Source organism: Chenopodium album, chromosome 4, assembly GCF_948465745.1.
Source record: "Chenopodium album chromosome 4, dcCheAlbu1.1, whole genome shotgun sequence".
In the NCBI taxonomy this organism is placed as follows: domain Eukaryota; kingdom Viridiplantae; phylum Streptophyta; class Magnoliopsida; order Caryophyllales; family Amaranthaceae; genus Chenopodium; species Chenopodium album.
This window is the reverse complement of record NC_137837.1, coordinates 62720515-62742986: the sequence shown is the minus strand read 5'-3', so window position 1 is coordinate 62742986 and position 22472 is coordinate 62720515. Positions and strand designations below refer to the sequence as shown.

The 22472-nt window shown below is 32.7% G+C and overlaps 1 protein-coding gene across 1 annotated transcript; it reads left to right on the top strand.

Moving 5' to 3' along the window:
- Positions 1-299: 299 nt before the first annotated feature.
- Positions 300-22363, top strand: LOC145629180 (alpha,alpha-trehalose-phosphate synthase [UDP-forming] 1-like). The gene is made up of 18 exons (XM_081681719.1): positions 300-485; positions 1020-1338; positions 1435-1532; positions 1669-2057; positions 3457-3574; positions 3725-3826; positions 5346-5496; positions 6487-6575; positions 8814-8862; positions 9100-9200; positions 15411-15598; positions 16989-17103; positions 18496-18675; positions 18883-19005; positions 19121-19208; positions 19291-19421; positions 19527-19625; positions 21594-22363. Exons 2-18 carry the CDS (start codon positions 1029-1031, stop codon positions 21951-21953), a joined length of 2691 nt encoding a protein of 896 aa, XP_081537845.1. The 5' UTR covers positions 300-485; positions 1020-1028; the 3' UTR covers positions 21954-22363.
- The last annotated feature ends 109 nt before the right edge of the window (positions 22364-22472 follow it).

Below are 22472 nucleotides of genomic sequence, written 5' to 3'. Positions count from 1 at the left end.
TTAAAATCCAAACATTAAGTAAATAATATAATTAAATAAACACATTATAATAATCACATAATTACATGCTTCACGTAAAGTTAATTTACACATATTATTAACCTAGTTATATTATTATGTATGCTTCACAATTTTTCAAGCCCCTCGTTTGCACTAAAAAAAAAAAATTTATAAAAAAAAAAACTACAAAATCACATTTTTCAGACACAAACAATATTAATAATAATGGTGAGAGCTCTTGCATGGCTTCCTTCCATTCGAACCGTATAAAGCTTACACCAGGATCCCATTTTCTTTCATATCATTTTCTTTTGATTTCTCTTCTGTCACCCCAGATTCTCTCTTCTTTTTTAAGACACCCCACGAATTTATATTTGCTTCCCAATTCTTAAATGATCTTGAATTTTTCTGGGTTTGATCAATTTTTCTAGCAATTTGATTCATCAAACTAATCTTAAGCAATTTCTGACGATTTGGCTCCAAAGGTGAGACTAATTTTAATTTTGTAGTTGCTTAGTATTGTGGCATTTTTAATTTCATATTATATGCATTTTATTTGAGGTGGGTCTTTGTAATTTTACTTGAATTCTTTTATTTTTGATGTTTGTTTTAATGGGTGTTGATTTTTATGTGTTTCTTTGTGGTGTGCATTTGTTGTATTTATTGATTTTTGAAGTTTATAGGTTGATTACTTTTCAATTTTATAGGTTGAATTATGTTTGTGTTAATGCTAATCTTTGTGGTCAAGCTAAGTCAAAATATTTTCATTTTGGATTGTTCTAAATCAATGAGTGCCCATTTAATTGCTCTTTTTACTTGTTTAACTGGATTTTCAAGAATTTCTTGTTTGTTGTTTTTCATAATTCATTGCACTATTGCAGTAGCTTATTATTTGATTGTGTACTGATTTTGGACTAAGATAAGATATCTTTAAAACTTGAATGTTTACTGCTTCAGATTATAAATGTAGTAATTTTCTTAGGGGTGAATTATATGTTATATTCTTTGTGGATTTACAGATTGAGCATATGCCTGGAAACAAGTATAATGGTGATTCGAAGGCACCAACGAGTAGAATATCCAGGTTACTGGAACTGAGGCAATTAAAAAGAGCAAACATGGCTAACAATGAAATTTCGGATGATAACAATAGCCCCGAACCTGGTGGCGGGCATGATTTTTCATATGTAGAAAAAGACTCGGCAGATGCTGTGGCTGGAAGTCCTTCCCAAAGACTGATAGTGGTTGCTAACCGTTTGCCGGTGTCTGCTGTTAGAAAAGATGAAGACTCTTGGTCATTGGAAGTTAATGTTGGAGGGCTGGTTAGTGCTCTTTTAGGTAATCTTACACTTGAGTGTCAATTCTGATTTTATGTGCTTCTTGAGCTTCAAATGTTAAGTAGAATTTTGAATGCTATGTTTTGCTTTCCAAAAGGTGTAAAGGAATTTGAGGCAAGGTGGATTGGATGGGCTGGTGTTAATGTTCCTGATGAAGTCGGACAAAAAGCTCTCACGAAGGCTCTTGCAGAGAAGGTTTGTTACTTAGATTATTATTGGAACATATGTACTGCATAACTTTCTTCGGGAGGATTCCTTCTGCATGACATTTAGTATTATTACTGGGCTATTTTTCCATTTGTTTTAAGATTTCGATCTCATATGATTGCAGAGGTGTATACCTGTTTTTCTAGATGAAGAGTTAGTGCATCAATATTATAATGGTTACTGCAACAACATATTGTGGCCTCTTTTTCATTATCTTGGTCTACCTCAAGAGAATAGGCTTGCTACCACTAGAAGTTCTCAATCTCAGTTGGCTGCTTACAAGAAGGCAAACCAGATGTTTGCTGATGTAGTAAATCAGCACTATAAAGAAGGTGATATTGTTTGGTGTCATGACTATCATCTCATGTTCCTCCCAGAGTGCTTAAAAAGGCATAACAGCAAGATGAAGGTTGGATGGTTTCTCCACACTCCATTTCCTTCCTCTGAAATCCACAGAACCTTGCCATCTCGTTCAGAACTGCTCCGTGCAGTTCTTGCTGCTGATTTGGTTGGGTAAGTCATCTTTTATTCATCACTGTGTTTTGTTAATGCGTTGTCTGTATATATCTTTTACAAGCAAGCACAAACAATGATTTTTCCATATCATATCTATCACAAGTATTATCCTGATCCTAGTCCTACATCTATAATGTTGAGACTAATGCCTTCATCAAATACAATAATATACTTATAGACTAGTGCTTGAGTGTTAACAATGTTATCTATCTAGCTTTGACACTCTCCAGTAATTCAAATGTTGCCTTTTCATCTATTGAGATTTTGTTTATCAATACTGTTATGTTGATTGAGTGAACAAATGACATAATCAGAATCTCAGTTGCACAACCTTTGATGAACAGTTTCTGCTGGAGATTTTGTTAGTAATTTGTCAGAGTTTTTGGGAGTCTTGGAACCCCTATCTTGTGATTGACATAAGGATTGGCCGATTGGGATCTAATATGTGCCTATGTTATGTAACTGGTTATTAAATGTTTCATAGGATGTAGTTTAGTAAATCATTGGAATACTGAATGGATAGCTGTTCTAGAAATTGTGACCTATACATAGCTCGATTTTTTATGGTCATTATTTTTTTTGGGTGCTGTTTATTTATTGGGTTGTTGTTGGTATATGCTTCTGTTTGAAAAGCTGTGTAGTTTTTTGAATGAGTAAATAGATAATCACATTCTTTGAATTGTGCAGTGATTTTTTTTCTTTGGTAATAATTAATACATTATTTATTACAAAGTATTAATTATTTATTACAGCACTGCTAGTATATCAAAATTGGTGAAATCCAAGTATAGTATGGAGTAACATTTTATGGAGGACATAAGCATTTTAAACATGATCTTATGGCTGCTTCACTCACTTGATAGGTTTCCTTTGCTTGCTGCATAGCTATATTTTAGTCATAGATCTATTCTAGCTCAGTGCAAAACTGTATTTTGGTAAAAGTTTTTGAGTGGCATTGTGACAGGTTATGTTTCTAGACTTCTTGTTATCATCATTTTATGAAAGCTAATTCAAATTATGAATTATGTAAAATCTGTGTTCAACAATAGTTCATTTTATTGACCCGTTAATATACTCATTAGCTTAAAGGAGAATTTACGTCTGCATTTTCAGTGATAGAGTTAAGTTGTTGTCATGCCAATATTATTAGTTCTGACTATTGAGTGTGTACAGAATCACTCCTACAAATGTCTGGTGGTTGGTTATATATTACCAATTGGTCTTCTGGAGTTGTGCGTTATTTTATTTTTTTGACAGCAGAGAATTATATCTCGTCATCAGCTAGATACTCATGTGTACATATTGACTTAAGTGCTTCAACTATAAAAATTTAGTATTTCAAGCTGCAATACTGTTCAAATTTTGTTAACTATAGTATCAATGTTGTTCCTTGCAGTTTTCATACCTATGATTATGCGAGGCACTTTGTCAGTTCTTGCACTCATATTCTTGGATTTGAAGGCAGACCTGAAGGTGTAGAGGATGATCTAGGCAGATTGACCCGTGTGGTAGCTGTATGTTCAAGCAATATGTTTTTCTGATTAGCTCGTTGATTTAGAATTAGCTGATATATATTATTTGGTTTCATTTTATAAATTTCTTTTTGTTTCTGTTTCCTGGTTCCTAATAATTGAATTATGTGCATCATGGTTGATAATTTTCAGTTTCCTATCGGGATTGATTCTGATCGTTTCATTCGAGCACTTAAAGTTCCTCAAGTTCAAGGGAATATTAAGGAATTAGTGGAAAGATTTGGTGGTCAGAAGGTAGGCTGTTGTCTATTTTGAGCTCACCTTTTGGAATCAACTAGCTAATTATTTATTTATTTAACACAACTACCTCTGTCAACCTTTTTGTTTTTGTAGCACTACTATTTCATCCATGTGGCCCACTCCAAGTCTCAACTGATTTTGGATTTTGAGTTCACCATTAAAACCATTTCATACACAAAAGCTGAGCAACATCAAACATCCAAGCAAAAAAAATGAGAAAATGGGGCTAGGGTTTTCTGCTTGTTAACATTCTGTTTTGTTCAATGTCCTTAGTGTTTTGGTATTATTCAAGAATATCCATATGAAGCTATCCACTGTTAGGGAAATTTCTCAATATTTAGATTTTTTTATTTTTTATTTTTTATTTTTTATTATTTTTTATTTTTTTTTATGTTCTAAGAGTATTTGCTTCCATTTGGGATGATTGAATGATTAATGCCCCTTCTTGATAAGGGGTAATATCTATGTTACTTCAACACTTTGTTGGCATGTTGTACATTGGCTTTGTCACGACACAACATCCAAATATATAGTGGCTATATATGAGAATTTATAATATCTAGAGTGTCGGAGGATCTGATCCCAAATCCAAGTATGAGCAACATAGGGTGATGTAGTAAATTTATATGTTAATAATAGGGAAAACATTGAAATGAGCCCTTAGAGAGAATCAGTTACGGTTTTCATGAATAGGTACATTCTAGATTTTACAAGCATGATTTTATACACACACTGTAAACCTCTATACTTTTTCATTCGACCTGTTTCATTTATCAAACTAATCAGTTTATAAGTTTAACCATCAATATCCACTTTGTTTGGATTGAAGGAAATGGAGGGAAAGGAAGGAAAGGGAAATGAAGGGAGTTGTTTGTCATTTGGATGACAAATGAGGAAGAAAGGGAATCAGAGGGGAGAGAAAGGGAGTTATTTGTCATTTGGATGACAAATGAGGAAGAAAGGGAATCGGAGGGGAGAGAAATGAGAGGGATTAAATTGTATGATATTGATCTCTCTAATAATGGAGAGATTTGGAAGGAGAACTCATCTCCCCTCCCCTTCCTTTCCCATCCCCTCCCCTCCCTCCCCTTCTTTTCCTTCCTCTTTCTCTATCCAAACATACTGTAAACCTCAATAAGTAAAAAAAATATATAAATTAAATGATAGTATTTATTGAGACGATTCTAAAGGCATGTGAATTTAATAGGGAAAAGGTCAAACAAGGTTAAGTAAAAAAGAACAGAGGAAGTAGTAATTGAAACAATTATGAAGTTATTGTTTACAAAACTTGTACATTTTAGATAGCTCCCGACAAATATTTCTAATAAATAGGTGAGCGAGTTAAATTGCATTATGGTTCTTTAATAGGAGTCTTTAATTTTCCTATCATGTGCGAAATCTGGAATGCTACTGCTAAATTATATTCTTCTGACTCGTCTATTTGAATTTTGTCATATTATCACTATGCTACACAATTGTATATTCTAGTGCTGTATGAATTTTGGCGTGGCAGGTAATTCTAGGTGTTGATCGGCTTGACATGATTAAAGGAATTCCACAAAAGATACTCGCCTTTGAAAAATTTCTGGAAGAAAATCCTTACTGGCGGGATAGAGTTGTTTTGCTCCAAATTGCTGTTCCAACTAGAACGGATGTTATACAATGTAAGATCTTGCCCCAACAACCTGCCCTCTCCTCAGAATGATATAAACTGTACATATGCATATATATCTTCACATACACACACAACTGTACCTGTACGTGTATAAATAACTAAGGAAATATTATATTAGAGCGGGCATTATTTATGGATAATAGCAATAATGGGATGTAATTTACTTTGCTTGGTTCTCAATTATAAAATTTTCTAAGTTCTTGGTTCAATGAGAAAATGACATGTTATTGCATGCATATATTGAATGTTACTGTTAAGTATTCTTTTGCATCACTCTTAAAAAAAAGCTGAATCTCATGCTGGTTGAGATTTTGTTCAACATGATGACAAATGGTTCAATAAAATTATGTACTAATTCAGTGACACAATTATGTTACTAGACCTGGTTATTGGGCGGGTCGGGTCGGGGTTAGTGCGGGTCGATTACAGGTCGGGTCAAAAAGGGTCACATTTGATAGGGTCATTGCGGGTCACGGGCCAACAATATATCAATTTAAATAAATATTGGACAAAGCCATAATTAACTACATATGAATAAGATAATATGTATGTAAATTTTTTTACATTATTTATTTTCTGTATGTATCAAATTGGACAAACATTTTGGCCCTATATTGACCCTACCCAATAAGGACCCTGTCCATTAAGGGTCGTATAAGCTTGGCACTGACCCTATTATCATTGGACTACCATGTCCAATAACCTGGTCTAAATGTTACTAGATTGCATCTCATTGCATTAGGATTTGTTTGTTTTCCAATGTGATATCGCAAAAATGATGCCATTTTTTCTAAATATAATGCAGGTATATCTGGCACATTTGACATATCCAATTTGTGATGTACTTTTGCAATGTTGTCTGATTGTTATTTGTACTCCATGAGTTGCACGAGTTTATGTTCTTTATCTTTATTGCTCCAATTCCACATCCTGGTGTTTATTTTAATCTTCACTCTCTATTTTGATAATCGTTTTACAGATCAAAAACTTACAAGTCAAGTTCATGAAATAGTCGGACGCATAAATGGGAGATTTGGAACTTTTACGCGTGTTCCTATTTATCATTTGGTCTGTTTTTAAACTCTTTCTATGATTCTTAATGCATGTAATCTCAATAATTCTAGATAAGTTGGTTGAGTTACTATGGGAGAATTGGGAGTTGAGATTTTATTTTATTTTATATATTTCTTTCTTCTTTATTTATTTTCCAATTAGAGCTCTGAATAGGTTATATTTGCTTTTCTGCTAATTTTTGGCCTTATCTATATCTGGAGTCAAAAGTTTATATCAATTTTCTGTGTAGTATTTATCTCATTGTTTGATGTATCTTTATGATTTATATCATTTGAGGGTTCCAGGGGATGATGTAGTCAATATAATACTGAAGATTGAAGATTTTTGTCGATTTTTCAGTCCCTGTAAGTGATAATCATGTTGTTGTGTTAGGCAGGATAGAAATTTCAGTGCTGGTTTCTGTAAATGAAATCGAATGTTTGCAGACTAAATATACTGGAATGGGACACAAAAAAGAAGCTGCTTGTTTCTTAACTCGGTTGATCACTTTGATATGCTTTCCCATGATTCATTCTGTCTGTGCTGTACACCATGTATGCTGATTGTAGTTTTTTTTACACTTGTCCTACGATGAAGGATCAAAATTGAGAAGTGCTTCTTGCTTAGGTTCTGTTGTTGTTACCTGATTGGATAAAGTGACATTGGCCTACTGGATGATACTTGAGAAGACATCAATGAGTAGGTAATACTTTGGAGGGATACTTTGGAATTGCAATGGATAAAGTTTTAAGTTCAGTAAATCCAAGTGATGTGGGTATTACCATTGTAAAAAAATCAGCAAGAGGGACAAATATCTTAGGACGGAATGAGAGATGCAATGACAACACCCTGTGGAAGTTCTTCTATTGGTGAATGGAGAATGATTACAATTTGAGTACAAGCATACAAATATATGTCAAATGGACACACCCTGCTTGGTTTTTTTTTTTTGGTGAAACACACCCTGCTTGGTAACACATAAGAGCTACCCTCTCATGAAGTGTTTAAGAGGATTTCAGAGAGGAATTAAATAGAGAATGTTGTGAAAGTGATATGATGATAATTTCCTCAATTAACATGTAAGGGAATTGTGATATGCCAAATGTTGGCGTATATATAGGCAACCTTAGGTTTGTTATCTTTTAGAACTTAAATATTTGTTAGCCATTCAGATGTTATCACTTGTCATAATGAGGTTGGTCTTTGCATCTTGGAACTCAGATATCGCTTCTACTTGCTGTCTTCCCCTTTGGTTTGGAGGGATACTACTGAAATCGTCTTAAGACTTATTTGATAAGGATGTATCTTTCTTTATAGAAGTCTATTGATCACAAATATGTACAACCTGAAGCTCAATTACCTAGCAGTGAGTTAGTGTGCTCCTGCATATGGGGTCAGTGTGGACATTACTGGCATTAGTGGCATATGGTTTTCTGCTGGCAAGGGTTGGGTGTTGCAGTAAGTCACAACTATACTCAAGTTATTGTTCTGTCATAAGCTTCTTTTTAGGGGTGGGGACCATTTGACATATTGAAACTGTAAGCGATGATGGACCATGGACATCTAAGAGAGATTGCAATAGATGGCCATCGACCATGTTGTTCTGTGGGCCGAGTGGCCGACCTTGTTCAATCAAGAGCTTTCTTTTCAGCTAAGGAGTTCCTTTTCTTTGGTACTTGATTTTTCTTTTGTGGGTTCATCATCCACACATGTCTGTATAAGCTGTTCAGTCAGGACATCCACCATTGCCACCATGGTCTTTAGGTTGAACTACACAACACCAAGGCCATGGAATGTAATAGCCAAGGCCTCAAACATAATATTGGGTTGGATGTTTGCTGAAACACAATGTTTGTACCAGTTCTAAGTGGCCAGTGCTAGAGTTTCATGCATATGAAACCCTCTACTTACGGGATCTGCACTATGATTTATATTGTTCAGGTAAGAAAGTGAATTTAAAAATTATTAAAATAACCTCCTTGACCTTTGTGCATGGAGATCAATTTTCTCATGAAGCTTCTTGTTGTGGTCTCTTATTTCATAATTTTAATTTGAAAAAATAATACTCTTCCATCCAGTCAAGCATCCGTTTCTCTATTTGTCTCATTATTGAAATGCAGTTGTTGGATGTGACCCTGTGAAATCTCGTTAGCATGATTTGTTGGATACATCTGTGGCATATAATCATTCTGCCTTAAGTTTTTTCTTAGGTTTCCTACCCAAAGTTGAAGTAGGTGTATGATCTATTTGCAGGATCGTTCTCTGGATTTCCATGCTCTCTGTGCTCTATATGCAGTGACTGGTATAAGTCTATCACTGACATCTTAATTATTTTAATTTCTTGGGTGTTTAAATTTTTGTTCCACAAGTGAATTCATGTGTTTGTGTTTTAAAATCTGGTTGAGAAGCCAATATTTTGTAGCTAAAGTACAAGACTCACGGCACTATTGTAAAATTTGGTTTACTGTAATATCAGGTAACATCTATCTGCACGTTTATGTTCACTCATTATTTTTTTATAATAACCATCACTTCACAGATGTGGCACTGGTCACTTCATTGAGAGATGGCATGAATCTGGTCAGCTATGAGTTCGTGGCTTGCCAAGATGAAAAAAAGGGAGTGCTCATTCTTAGTGAGGTAAGACTTAAGATTTGTACAGATATATATATATATATATATATATATATATATATATATATATATATATATATATATATATATATATATATATATATATATATAGAGGAAGGCTCATGTAAGAACCCTCCTCTATATAAGAACTCAATCTTATATAAGAACCCATCCTAGCCATTCATTGGATTTGATCTAACCATCTATAACACTCCTTTAGTAATGGCATTTATGTAATTCTTTACCTTTTCTCTTTTTACACTTTTAACAAAATACCCTAAATCTTAAGGTTATTCTTTTCATTTTCTCTCTCCTTAACATATCACTTTCTCTCTCCTCGGCACTTTCTCTCTCCTCAGCACTTTCTCTCTCAAAATTGGGTAAGTTTATTACTTGTTAAAGTTTTTTTTTTTACCGATTTCATTGTTTTTTTTTTTTGCGATTTTGCTGTTATATAAAGTGTAAAGATTACATTTGTTTGTTTAAATTTTCTTTTTTTTTTTCCAAAATTTTTTTCGATTTTTTTCTGTTTTTCTTTTCGATTTCCAGATTTTTTTCCAGATTTTTTTTTTCGATTTTTTTTTTCGATTTTTTTATATTTCGAGTTTTTCGATTTTATTTTTCGAGTTTTAAGATTTTTTTTTAATTTTGAGTTTTTAGATTTGTTTTTTTATTTTTTCGATTTTTTTTTCGATTTTTTCCAGTTTTTTTGTTTTTCGATTTTTTTTTCGATTTTTCCAGTTTTTTTATTTTTCGACTTTTCCAGTTTTTTTGTTTTTCGATTTTTTTTTCGATTTTTTCCAGTTTTTTTGTTTTTCGATTTTTTTTTCGATTTTTCCAGTTTTTTTATTTTTCGATTTTTCCAGTTTTTCGATTTTTCGATTTTTTTATTTTTCCAGATTTTTTCCAGTTTTTATTTATTTATTTATTTATTTTTCCTAATCATCTTTTTCAAGTTTTTTTTTTATTGTTTTTATTTTCAATTTTTTTTATTTTTCGATTTTTTTTGCTTGAGTTGTTCTATTTGCTTGAATTTTATTGGATTTTAATTTCAGATTGTGTTTTTTTGCTTCAATTTGTGTTTTTGATGATTAGGTTTTTGCATATTCATGGATTTTGATGATGTTCAACATAATTCTCCCTCCTCTGTTACTCATTCAGGTAATTTTAATTGTTTTAATACTTTAATTTTAATGTACTTATATGTTCTAAATTTTTCTTACTTGCATGTTCTAAAGTAATTTTGTGAATTTATTGATTATGTTCAAAAGTTGTTTTAATGTTCTAAATTATTTCTGGTTATGTTCTAAAGTAATCTATTATGTTCCAAATTTTTCCACTCTATGTCCGTGATTTGTTATGTTCTAAAGTATTCGGCTAAGTTTAATTGTTTTAATGCTTTAATTTCAATTTACGTACATGTCCTAAACTTTTCTTACATGTTCTAAACTTTACTTGCTTACATGTTCTAAAGTCATTTTGTGAATATGTTGATTATGTTCAAAAGTTGTTTTAATGTTCTAAATTTTTCCTAGTTATGTTCTAAACTAATTCATTATGTTCTAAATTTTTTCACTTTATTATGTTCTAAATTTTATTATGTATGTTATAAAGTAATTTACTATGTTCTAAAGTTTATCCTTAATGTTCTAAATTATTTTGTATGTTCTAAAGTTTTCTACGTATCTTTCTCTTTATGTTTTAAAGTTTATTATTATGTTATAATATTTTCTTCATATTGTATGACTTTTATTTTATGTTCTAAAGTTTACCTTCTAGTTTTAAATTTTATCTTTTATGTTCTATTGCAGTTTGTGTTATTTATCGTACTCCTGAGGTTGTTGGATCATTTAGCCCTGGTGGTACCACTAAGGAATGGATTCCAAGTGTTCCCGAGGAGTTAAAACCTCGTTTGGGGATGATATTCAAAGATCCTGAAGAAGGTCTTAGTTTTTACAAAGCATATGCAAATGCCGCTGGGTTTACTTCTAGGAAATCTACGACTACAAGGAAGAAGAATAACAAAGATATAATTGCTTTTCAATATGGAGTTTGCAATAAGGAAGGTTTCAGGGCAACAAAAAAATCTATTGCTCAACAAACCGTTGATGAGGAAGGAAAAATGTACTATATATTGTTTTAAATATATGTCTAAAGATATAAACTTAAGATTTACACAATCATATATCAATTTTTGTTCAACTTTGACCACTTTCTAGCCATCTTCATCACTCTTTTCCGTTCTTCATTTACTTCTGATGTTATAATCTTCCCACAATACTCCACTCGTAACCTTTTCATTTGCTCAAACTGCAAACAAAAAAAATACAAAGGCATTAAACTTAAAATACACATGTAATTCAGAATATAATAAAAAATACTTTAGAACATTTCCATGTAATTTAGAACATAATCAGATTAACTTTAGAACATAGACATCTAACTTATAACATAATCAGAATTACTTTAGAACATAATCAAGTAATTTAGAACATAATCAGATAAACTTTAGAACATAGACATTAAACTTAGAACATAATCATAATTACTTTAGAACATAATCAGATTTACTTTAGAACATAATCTATCTAACTTAGAACATAATCAGAATTACTTTAGAACATTATCAAGTAATATTTAGAACATAGACATTAAACTTAGAACATAATCACAATTACTTTAGAACATAATCATATTTAATTTAGAACATAATCTATCTAACTTAGAACATAATCAGAATTACTTTAGAACATTATCAGATTAACTTTAGAACATAGACATCTAACTTAGAACATAATCAGAATTACTTTAGAACATAATCAAGTAATTTAGAACATAGACATTAAACTTAGAACATAATCAGAATTACTTTAGAACATAATCAGATTAACTTTGGAACATAGACATTTAGCTTAGAACACTTTAGAACATAATCAGATTAACTTTGGAACATAGACATTTAGCTTAGAACATAATCAGAATTACTTTAGAACATAATCAGAATATGGAGATGTAATTAGAACCTAATCATCTGACTTGACACTTACATTATCCTTCTCTAGCCCCGAATTCCATTGTTTTTTACATTGTCCTTCATAGGTTTCCATGTGCTTCAACAAAAATACTCCACAATCATGATTGTTTGCATTGCTCTTCCATTTCATCTCAATATTTCTTGTTTCGAAAGTGGAGAAAACGGCACTCTTGTTATCAATTTCTTCAAAAATTCACCAAATGCCTTCAACTACAAAATTAATGATATGTACTTTAGAATATAATCAGAATTTACTTTAGAACATATACAAGTAATTTAGAACATAGATATGTACATTAGAACATAATCAGAATAACTTAAATTAGGTTAATGTTCCAAAACGCGTTAATGTTCCAAAATTTTTATATAGCATAATAAGAAAATAATAATTAACCAAGTCAAAACTCTAGACCTTACCATCTTTGTAAAATCATCTCCATATTTATCCTCGATAGAAACATTCGGTGGAAGAAATCTATTATCAATGACATCGAGAGTTCCTTCCAAAAAGTTGAAGCACAACAAATAATAGTGATCCGGTAAAACAGCCGGAAAGAAAACCTACGTTTAGAACATAATCAGAAACTTTAGAACATAAACAAACATGTGTTTAGAACATAATCAGATACTTTAGAACATAAACAAACATATGTTTATAACATAATCAAACATGTGTTAAAACATAATTAGATACTTTAGAACATAAATAAAAATAAATAGAACACAATAAAACTACGATTTACTACGATTGACAGTATTAAGTCTCAAGTTGAGAGTATTTGCCCTGGTGTAGTTTCTTGCGCTGATATTCTAGCTGTAGCTGCAAGGGATTCAGTTGGTTTAGTAAGTAAAACTTACAAATATTTTGCATAATGTTTAGCCAAGAAGCTAATATCTCTAGGTAAAACCCCAATACAAATCATACAATGTAAGAGTTGTAACATGTTGCGCCCTGTGGTTGCTTATTATCATGCTATATGTAGACCTTGATTGATTAACTAGCAGTTATGCTTCAGCATACTTCCTTGCCCCATAGGTCAACAGAATAAATCATGTTCTAAAGATGTGCTACTAAGTAGTCACTGATGTTAAATATAGTCCTCTATCCATAGAGGGATGCAACTAACTACTAAGATATGAATATCCCACATGCCATTAGTTCAGTTACCATACTCAAGTACTCTTAGGCCTTATCGAATTTGGCTATTTCGACGGTATTGTAAAGAGTCAAAGCAACAGCACAAATGAATATAAAACCCACTCGTTCTATATACACTTCTGCAACTTCACAAATCAAAAGCATCAAATCAGCAAGCCACCAAAAGTGAGGCAGCAAGCTAAAGCTTGCTCTTTATGGTCCAGAACTAGATGTTATCCATAAATGTATACACACCAACTCAAATCATGAGCTATACATAACATTAACCACAGCAATCCTGCTAAAACTCCTACATATCATCCCTAACAATGCAATTGACAATTACCATACTCAAAAATTGACATTTTAATTTGCAAAAATCGAACTAATTCGAAGAAAAAAAAAGTAATCGACAGATCTAATTTTTCGAACATAATTATTCACAAAAGTTGAACAAAATAATTCACAAAAGTTGAACAAAATAATGAACAATAATCGAACGAAATAATGAACAAAAATCGAACAAAAATCGATCGAAATAATGAACAAAAATCGAACAAAAATCATTCGCAAAAATCAAACAAAATAATTCGCAAAAATTGAACAAAATAATTCACAAAGATCCGAACCCTAAATTTGCTAAACCGAACTCAAATAAATCAAACTCCATAAGAAAAATCCAACTCAAAATCGCACAAAATAAACTGCAAAAATCGACTCATAAAATCGCAAAAATAGAACCCTAAATCCGAACCCTAAAAATTACAAAAATCACCAATTAAAACTTCAAATTCACTTGAACATCATGCTAATTTCATTAAAATTTGAACAAAATCGAAAACAAAAACATACCTGAAGCGAAATCCTTCAAAATTGCAACTTCTATCAGATTTTTGGGGGTTTTAGGAGAGAGAAAATGAGAAAATCGGGAAGAAGAGAGAGAAAGTTAGAGGAGAGAGAAAAGGTTGGGAGGTGGGTAAGGGGGTTGAAAAAGTTGGACACGTGTTTTAATCTTAGCCGTCTAAAACAACTTGATCCTACGGTTGAGATGGGTTCTTATATATCTAGGGTTCTTATATATCTAGGGGTTCTTACCGGATCCCTCCCCTATATATATATATATATATATATATATATATATATATATATATATATATATATATATAGCATGCGTCATGCCCCAAAATGAATCCTGACAGCTCATTTTACTGGAACAAAGTGGATGGACACTTCTGACTTCTGAGGTCGAATTTGACAATATTAGCAAAAATTGTTGTCAAACCATGATTAAGTAAATCTCTTATTTTCTGAACATTACAATTTGGGTGGTGTTGAACCTTGACTAGACCATTCAATTTTATTTACTTTTGTTAATATTTATTGAATTCCATGTATATGCATATGAAGATGGGAATCTAATCACATTCTCTAGAGATAAGTCTAGTTTTGGATATTATCGGTGATGAATCTTGCAATTGGCCACTACTTATGTGCCTCATTGTTGTATTACTCATGTCTTGCCTATTATTCATTTTAAATCACACACTCTAATCAGACACACACACACAAGGAAATATCTAATTAGAAATTTCTTACAAAGAGAAGGGTGAGATCTGAGAAGGACAATACATTTTTTTTTAACTCATGGTACATTATTTGTCTGCTTAAGATGCATAGTTTTTGAATTACTGCTTCATCTTCTTTTGAGGTACGTAATTTTTGAACTGTACACATACTTAATTTTTATCATGTAGCTATATTTATAGTATTGACTGTAGGAAAATTAAAAATTTACGTACCTGTAGTTCAGAATTGTACTTTCATCCTCCTAATGCACACACCAACATTTATGGTAAATAGTGTTTTAGTGATGCATGATGTGAGTTTTAAAGTAGGCTGTGGATCTGCGGTCATTCACCATTTAGCTTAGCGAGCTAATGTGACAAAAATGCTTTCCTAATTCTTGATAGGTTGTTCCCAAAGTTATATTTTCCTTTTTCTTGTCCTTGGTGGCTGAGTGTAGCATAATTTTTTATGTGGATAGTTTGCTGGTGCTGCACAATCTTTAGGAGCTGGCGCTCTTTTGGTAAACCCATGGAATATCACAGAGGTAGCTGATGCAATTGGTAAAGCCTTAAATATGTCAGATGAAGAGAGAACAAATAGGCACCAAATTAACTTTTCATATGTTACAGAGCATACTGCTCAGGAGTGGGCTGAATTTATTGTAAGGTATGTGAATATAGATTCATTTTTCTGGCTATTCTTTCTAGTTTATTTCTTGTGTTAAATTTCCATGGACATCAAATCCATTCACTGTATGAAATACATGCATAAGACACTTTTAAAAATTGGCACAGTAGGATTGTGTAAGGATAACATAACTTCACAGTTATTCCAGAAATGAGGTAATTATGAAATTTTTGGTTGTTCAAAAAAATACTTTTTGTTTCCCTGGTAATTAAAATATCGTTCTCAAACAGACTTCTTTGAAAAATGCTGCATTCTGGCTAGCTAATGTACCTTCCCTACTTTGTGGAACTTATTGCACCTGTGCCACCTGAAACAAACATTCTTGAGCTGATGTCAAATTGTCGAGAATTAATGAATCATGTATGAAACATAAGACTTTTTATTCAGAAATAAAACCTAAGTGGATCTTTCCTTATCTAAAAATATATGAAAACTAATTTTCCCTAAACACTATTCCATCTAAATGCCCCCACAAATCTTTTCCACACAATACTGTAAATTTTTGGCATTTTGAATTGTTTTTTTTTTTTTTTTTATTTATTTACAAAAGCAGAAATGCAGCCACCAGCTCTCTCTCTCTCTCTCACACACACACACACACCCACAACTACTACCCATTACCATGACCTCAATCCACATCCTAGTTTTTATGCCACCACCCACAAATCTCTCTCTCTCTCTCTCTCTCTCTCTCTCTCTCTCTCTCTCTCACACACACACACACACACAACTACTACCCATTACCACGACCTCAATCCACATCCTAGTTTTTATGCCACCACCCACAAACACCCATCTCCCACATAACACAACAAACACCACCAAAACCCCGCAAGTATTACCGTCAACAACCCCCTGTCACCTCTATCTCCTTTACCCATTGAAATGACACCCAACATGATCGAAGCCCTGCCCCAACAACCAATGAAACAATGGCCACCTGAATGTCAAGGTTTGGTGTGTGTGTGTGTAGAGAGAGAGAGAGAGAGATGTAAAAGGTTCTTTTAAATGAAATTATAATGGGAAATAATAGGAAGAATCTTCAAATAAGACCTACTAAATATCACCGAGCTGATGCAATGATGAGTGTAATTCTTTGTTTTTTAATTAAATTATAATGGAGAATAATAAGATGAGACCTTGAAACAAGACCTACTAAATAGCACCTAGCTGATACACTGATGAGAAAGATTCAGAGCACCAAACTGTTACAATGATGTCTGTAACATGGTTTGTACTTAATGGACAGCTTGTCCTTTCTCTCTGTTCTCCTTCCTTTCAGCAGTAAACAGAAGAAGTTTGGGAAGTTAGGCTTGCCTAAAATTCTGACTTGGTTGTTTATCAATTTAATTGTTGCTTCGTTTTGTAGCGAGCTGAATGTAACAGTTGAGGCTCAACTGAGAATAAATCAAATCCGCCCTGTACTTCCAGTTCACTCAGCGGTGAACAATTTCCTGAATTGTAGCAACCGACTGCTCATATTGGTATTGTATAACTTTCCTTATGTGTTCTCCTTCCTTTACGCTTAATTAGCTGCAACTTTGCATGCAAATTTATGTAATTCTTATATGTTGATTTTGCTGCTTATTGTTATTTTTTATAGTTTGCTTCATGGTCTATACCAATTCTTTCAAAAAAGCTGAATCAATGTTCAAAACTATAAATCTTTGTGTGCTGTGCTAGTCTTAATATCCATGTATGAGCTGTACCTCCGTGCTGTAGCTTCAATATGTGCAAGTTAGGTCCAAGCTTTATGCCCTGATTTGATTATAGTTCCTACATTGTAACCATTTGCATGGAAATATATAGAGTTGAATTTTATGTCAATTTTTTCTGCTCTTGTCTCCCTTAACCTATTAAGCTTAGCTTATTTCTTTAACTGGCCACTTGTCTATTAAAAAAAATCACTTTAAAATCCATTATGTATATTCTCCAAGGGAGGTAAATAGCTGAAAGAATCATATTTGTATCCTTAACTAACTCAATACAACCTCATCAATCCATATATTTTCCCCTATATAAAAGCAAAACCCATGTGTTTATATGTTGGTATGTGAATACAAAGATATGCCGCTAGCTACAGCTTTCTTTTATCTAACAATTATTAGAGTTTAATGCAGCTTTTTATTTTTATTATTCTTATTATTATTAATTTCAACTCCCACCTACCAAAATGGACTTAACTGGAAAATACTTTACTTCCTTCTGAGATTAATTTAAGCTCTCTACTTTTTCTTATATCAATTAGAGGTGCCTTCCTAGTGTATGTATTAATCAACTCAAGTGTTGCAATTTTGGATCCTGACTGGCCCAGCAAGAAACTTCTTAGTTAAGGGCCTAGAATTAGGGTAATTTTAAAGCTGGAGTATTTTGTGGTGAACTGAATCAAACTAGAATTGGGGCGTATTGCTTATAAAGTTACAGCTTTACTATAATTGTCATATTGCATATTTTCAGTTGTATGAAAACGTTGTGGGTAACCTCCATCATTATCAGATTTCAGGTTCCTATTCTCTATCTGCAAAAAGATACCACCATTGACCTCTTTTAGTAATCAGTGTATCAATTTTTACTTAAGTCGGTTGATACAACCAAGGAATTGGTCCGCTGTCATGGTATCCAATGTTGCTATTCAGTCTTTAACTGTCATGTTCTCAGAATGCTTTTCCTTTGATTTTACATTTTGATGTTGAATTAATTAGTCTATGTATCTTTTGAGTCTTTGGGATTTGTTTTTGGTTGTTAATGTTCTGTTTTTAGAGAGGTTTGTCTTTTAACAGTCCATTTCTTCCACAACCAGTGGATGTTAACATTTGTTTGATAATTTTCATTGAACTATTACATCTGTCTTTACTAACATGTCTTCTGGATTACAGGGATTCAATGCTGCTTTGACTGAACCAATTGATATTTCCGGTAGAAGGGGTGGAGACCAAGTGAAAGACATGAACTCTAAATTGAATCCAGAGCTGAAAGGACCTCTGAGTGTTCTCTGCAATGACCCAAATTCAACAATTGTTATTCTTAGTGGAAGTCGCAGAATTGATTTAGTTAATGTATTAACCTGTCCTATGCTTTTCTTTTCTTTTCCTGTTTTAAACAATTTTTCTGCTTCTTTGATATGCTTTGTGGTTCAATTAGAGTCACCTCTGTTATTTTGCTATTATTTGAGTAACAAGTTGTCATATCATTTTAGACATGAGATTGGACATGGTGTTTGGTTTTAACATGTATAGTTTCTGTTTTTGATCTTATTTGTCTAGAACTTTGGGGAGTATGACATGTGGTTGGCAGCAGAACATGGAATGTTCTTACGGCATACAAGAGGAGATTGGAAGACGACAATGCCTGAACTTTTGAATTTGGATTGGGTTCCCAGTGTATATGTACATCTCTTGTTCCTACCCCATAAATGAAAGTTTCACCAAGTTCTCTGAGCGATATTTGTTTTTAATTATGATCTACTTTCTATAGTCAATGTCTTGATTTGATTTTGTGCAGCATATATTTGAGTATTTCAAGGAAAGAACTCCTCGTTCAACTATTGAGCTTCGTGACATTTCCGTTGTATGGAATTATAAGTATGCTGGTATGTTTCATGGCGTATTTAGCTTCGTGACTCCATAAACCTATGTTTCTTTGTCATGTATATTTTGATTTGGGTTCTGCAGATATCGAGTTTGGAAAATTGCAAGCAAGAGATATGTTGCAGCATCTTTGGACTGGCCCTATTTCAAATACACCTGTAGAAGTTGTGCCAGGTAGTACGTCTGTTGAGGTTCGACCAGTAGGTATTACAAAGGTGAATTTTCTTCTCTTTAAATTTTATTTACATTGCTTTATTGATCTTCATTTGTGGGAAGGTGTTTTACATGTTAATTTTTTCCATTTGTGCTTCTGAATGCAGGGCTCTGCTATTGATCTCATACTAGGGGAGATAGTGCACAGCAAACCATTAAAATCACCAATTGATTATGTCATATGCATTGGTCATTTTTTGGAGAAGGTATATTCCAAATCTTTGATCCCAGCATTTTGCTTGATTGCTTTAGCCGAGGGAAATAAATGTAAGTATGTAATTGCATTATTTATTTTTTGTTGGGTCCTAATATCTCCTTCATTAAACCCTATCTTTGTCCAAGAGATCCTACTTGGTGCTGTATGCTTTTCAAGCAGCAGAACAAGATGAGTGTGATAAGATCTGATGTTTAATCTATTCTATACTGAGTATTGATAGCAGGATTGAGTTGATTTATATGAATATTTTAGTGGTCATATAAAATTTAGATGTCTAAGAAATGCCACAATGTTCAGTGCCAAATATATAAGTGTATTTGTTAATTGATTTGGTACTCTTTATTTTAAGTAAATGTTTAACTAGTTTAAAGCCAATGATCAAAGAACTCATGGGGTGTCACTATCTGAGGTTTGAAATATTTATGGGAACAAGTTGAGAAATTATATTCTCGTATCTATTTTATCTGTTACTGTTTATATCAGCATCAAGTCAAAGGCATTGACCTTTAAGAACCCACCATGGATGTTCTTAGTCTATTGTAAGCTTATTTAAAGCATGATTCATTCTTACTTTAAATTTCATTAGCTGATTAGTACTTGAATTGACCTTGTTACCCTTTGTATGATAGGTCGGTGAAGTTTAAATGCCCTTATTTGATCCTTCATGTCTAATAGAAAACCAATGCTTTTAATCGCCATTCAATACACACTGATGTTTCTTTATAGAAAGTTTAGGTTTCAACATGCTTAGGTTTCAAAATGCATAAAGACTGAATAAAGTGTCTTAAATACTTCAGAAGAGGGAAGAAAAAAGATACTACTATATTAAAAACATAAAATCATATTGAGAAGTTCTATTCTAATATTTTTGAGGCCATTGCCATTGCCACTGACTTGATCTCTGATCTCAAAAAAAATTCACTTCATTTCTTATATTTTTCTTATCCTAAGTTTTTATGACAAACTTTAGCTCATTTCTTGTCACTGCAATATTTTGATTTAATATGAGTACATATATCCTTCTATTCCTCACTATTCCACCTCTCCTTCCAACTTAAAAAAAAAAAAAATAATAAAATAAAAAATAAAAAAAAGTTCTTTTTTTTGGAGCGCTCTTATTTATTGTTTTAACTCCCTCCATTCTCTAGCTTACCATATTCTTTCATGTAAAACTGTATTTGGGTACTACAAGAATAGTTCACGGTTAAACTTGGTTGCCCATTCACTAAGGAACCTCTCATCAACACCTCACTTATTATTGGTATAGAATCATTTCTTTTTTATGTTTTTCTTCTCAAAACATCGTTTATTAATCAGCCCTAGTCTGCAAATATAGATATGATATGATTGTTGCTAGCATGATTGCTTTTCCTATAGGATAAAGTAGTTAAACTTGAGGTGGAGAAACTGTGTTGCCAATGGGTATATGTTTCATTGTGCTGGATATTTCATCTAGGTCATTTATACTGACTCAGATCAGCCCGACAATTAAGCCAATTCTGAGTGTCATTTTAAATCATAACTCAAGGACATCTATCATCAATTCATTAAAAATGTATAACTGTTCATCTTAGTATTTGACCTTTCCATATCTCATCTGTTACAAGTCTTCTTATTTCCATTCTGTAATGTTGTTCTGATTGCTTCCCTCCAATAGGCTACCAATTATCATATTCTGTCATTTTCCTCTTTATATGCATGCTGAAGACTAAAAAGTTTCCTCTCAAAAAAAAAAAAAAAAAGACTAAAATTTTAGTTGTGCACACCCTGTTATCCCATACTACGTATGAAACAACTATGTTCCATGCAACTGGCTGATAGATGAGTTGCATAGAATTAGTCTTACTACGACTTTGTTTAGAGTCTTCACTTGCATTTTACTTGATTGAACCCTGTGCTCATATATTTTGTTCTACTAGTTGTTGATTTTTTATTGAATTTGACATTATGTGTCCAGGATGAAGATGTATACACATTTTTTGAGCCAGAGCTTCCCAATGACAATGACAGCCACCAATTTCCTGAATGGCCATCACCAATTTCTCCTGGTGGATCAAAAGCATCACATGGAAAGACCCAACATTCAACCTCAAACTCAGAGGAGATGACAAATAATGGCAATGGTGGGTTCTCACAGAAGCAATCATCAGAGAAGACCATCTGGAACATACTGGACCTTAAGAAAGATAACTATTTCTCCTGTGCTGTTGGGAGAACTCGTACCTGCGCTCGTTACACTGTAGGATCTTCAGATGAAGTCGTCTCATTTTTAACAAAATTAGCTGAAGCATACATGTCTGTGTCATCAAGTTTATAATCCTGAACTTATACCCTAGTCTCAATTCTTTTATAGCATCATTAATTCTTGCTACCTATAGGCATCGTGAATAACCAGAATAGTTGTACAGCGTAGTACAAAGCATGTCTGATATGGATCGGAGCAACTCAGACTGTGCTAGTTGCTAACTGATTTTATTACTCAGGATTTTCGAATAATCATCTTACAGAATCAAATGGCAGAAGAAAAGTGTTAGTCTGCGATTGCTGTAAAGCTTCAATTAGCCGGATTGTTACGGCTTTGTACTAATCTAAATGAGTGGTACTGTATATATTTGTAATGCTCTCTCATAAACGAGCAATCAGATGAACTGGCATAGTTGATAGAGATCTTCAAGCCTGAAACAGTTTATGATTGCATTCTTTGATATACAATATGTTGTAGTGTAATTATACTAACATGGAGTAGCAATATTAATCAATCAAAGGAATTTACAAGATTAGTAGTATCATTTAATTCATTTCTTGCAACATCTACATATAAATTATTTTGAAATAT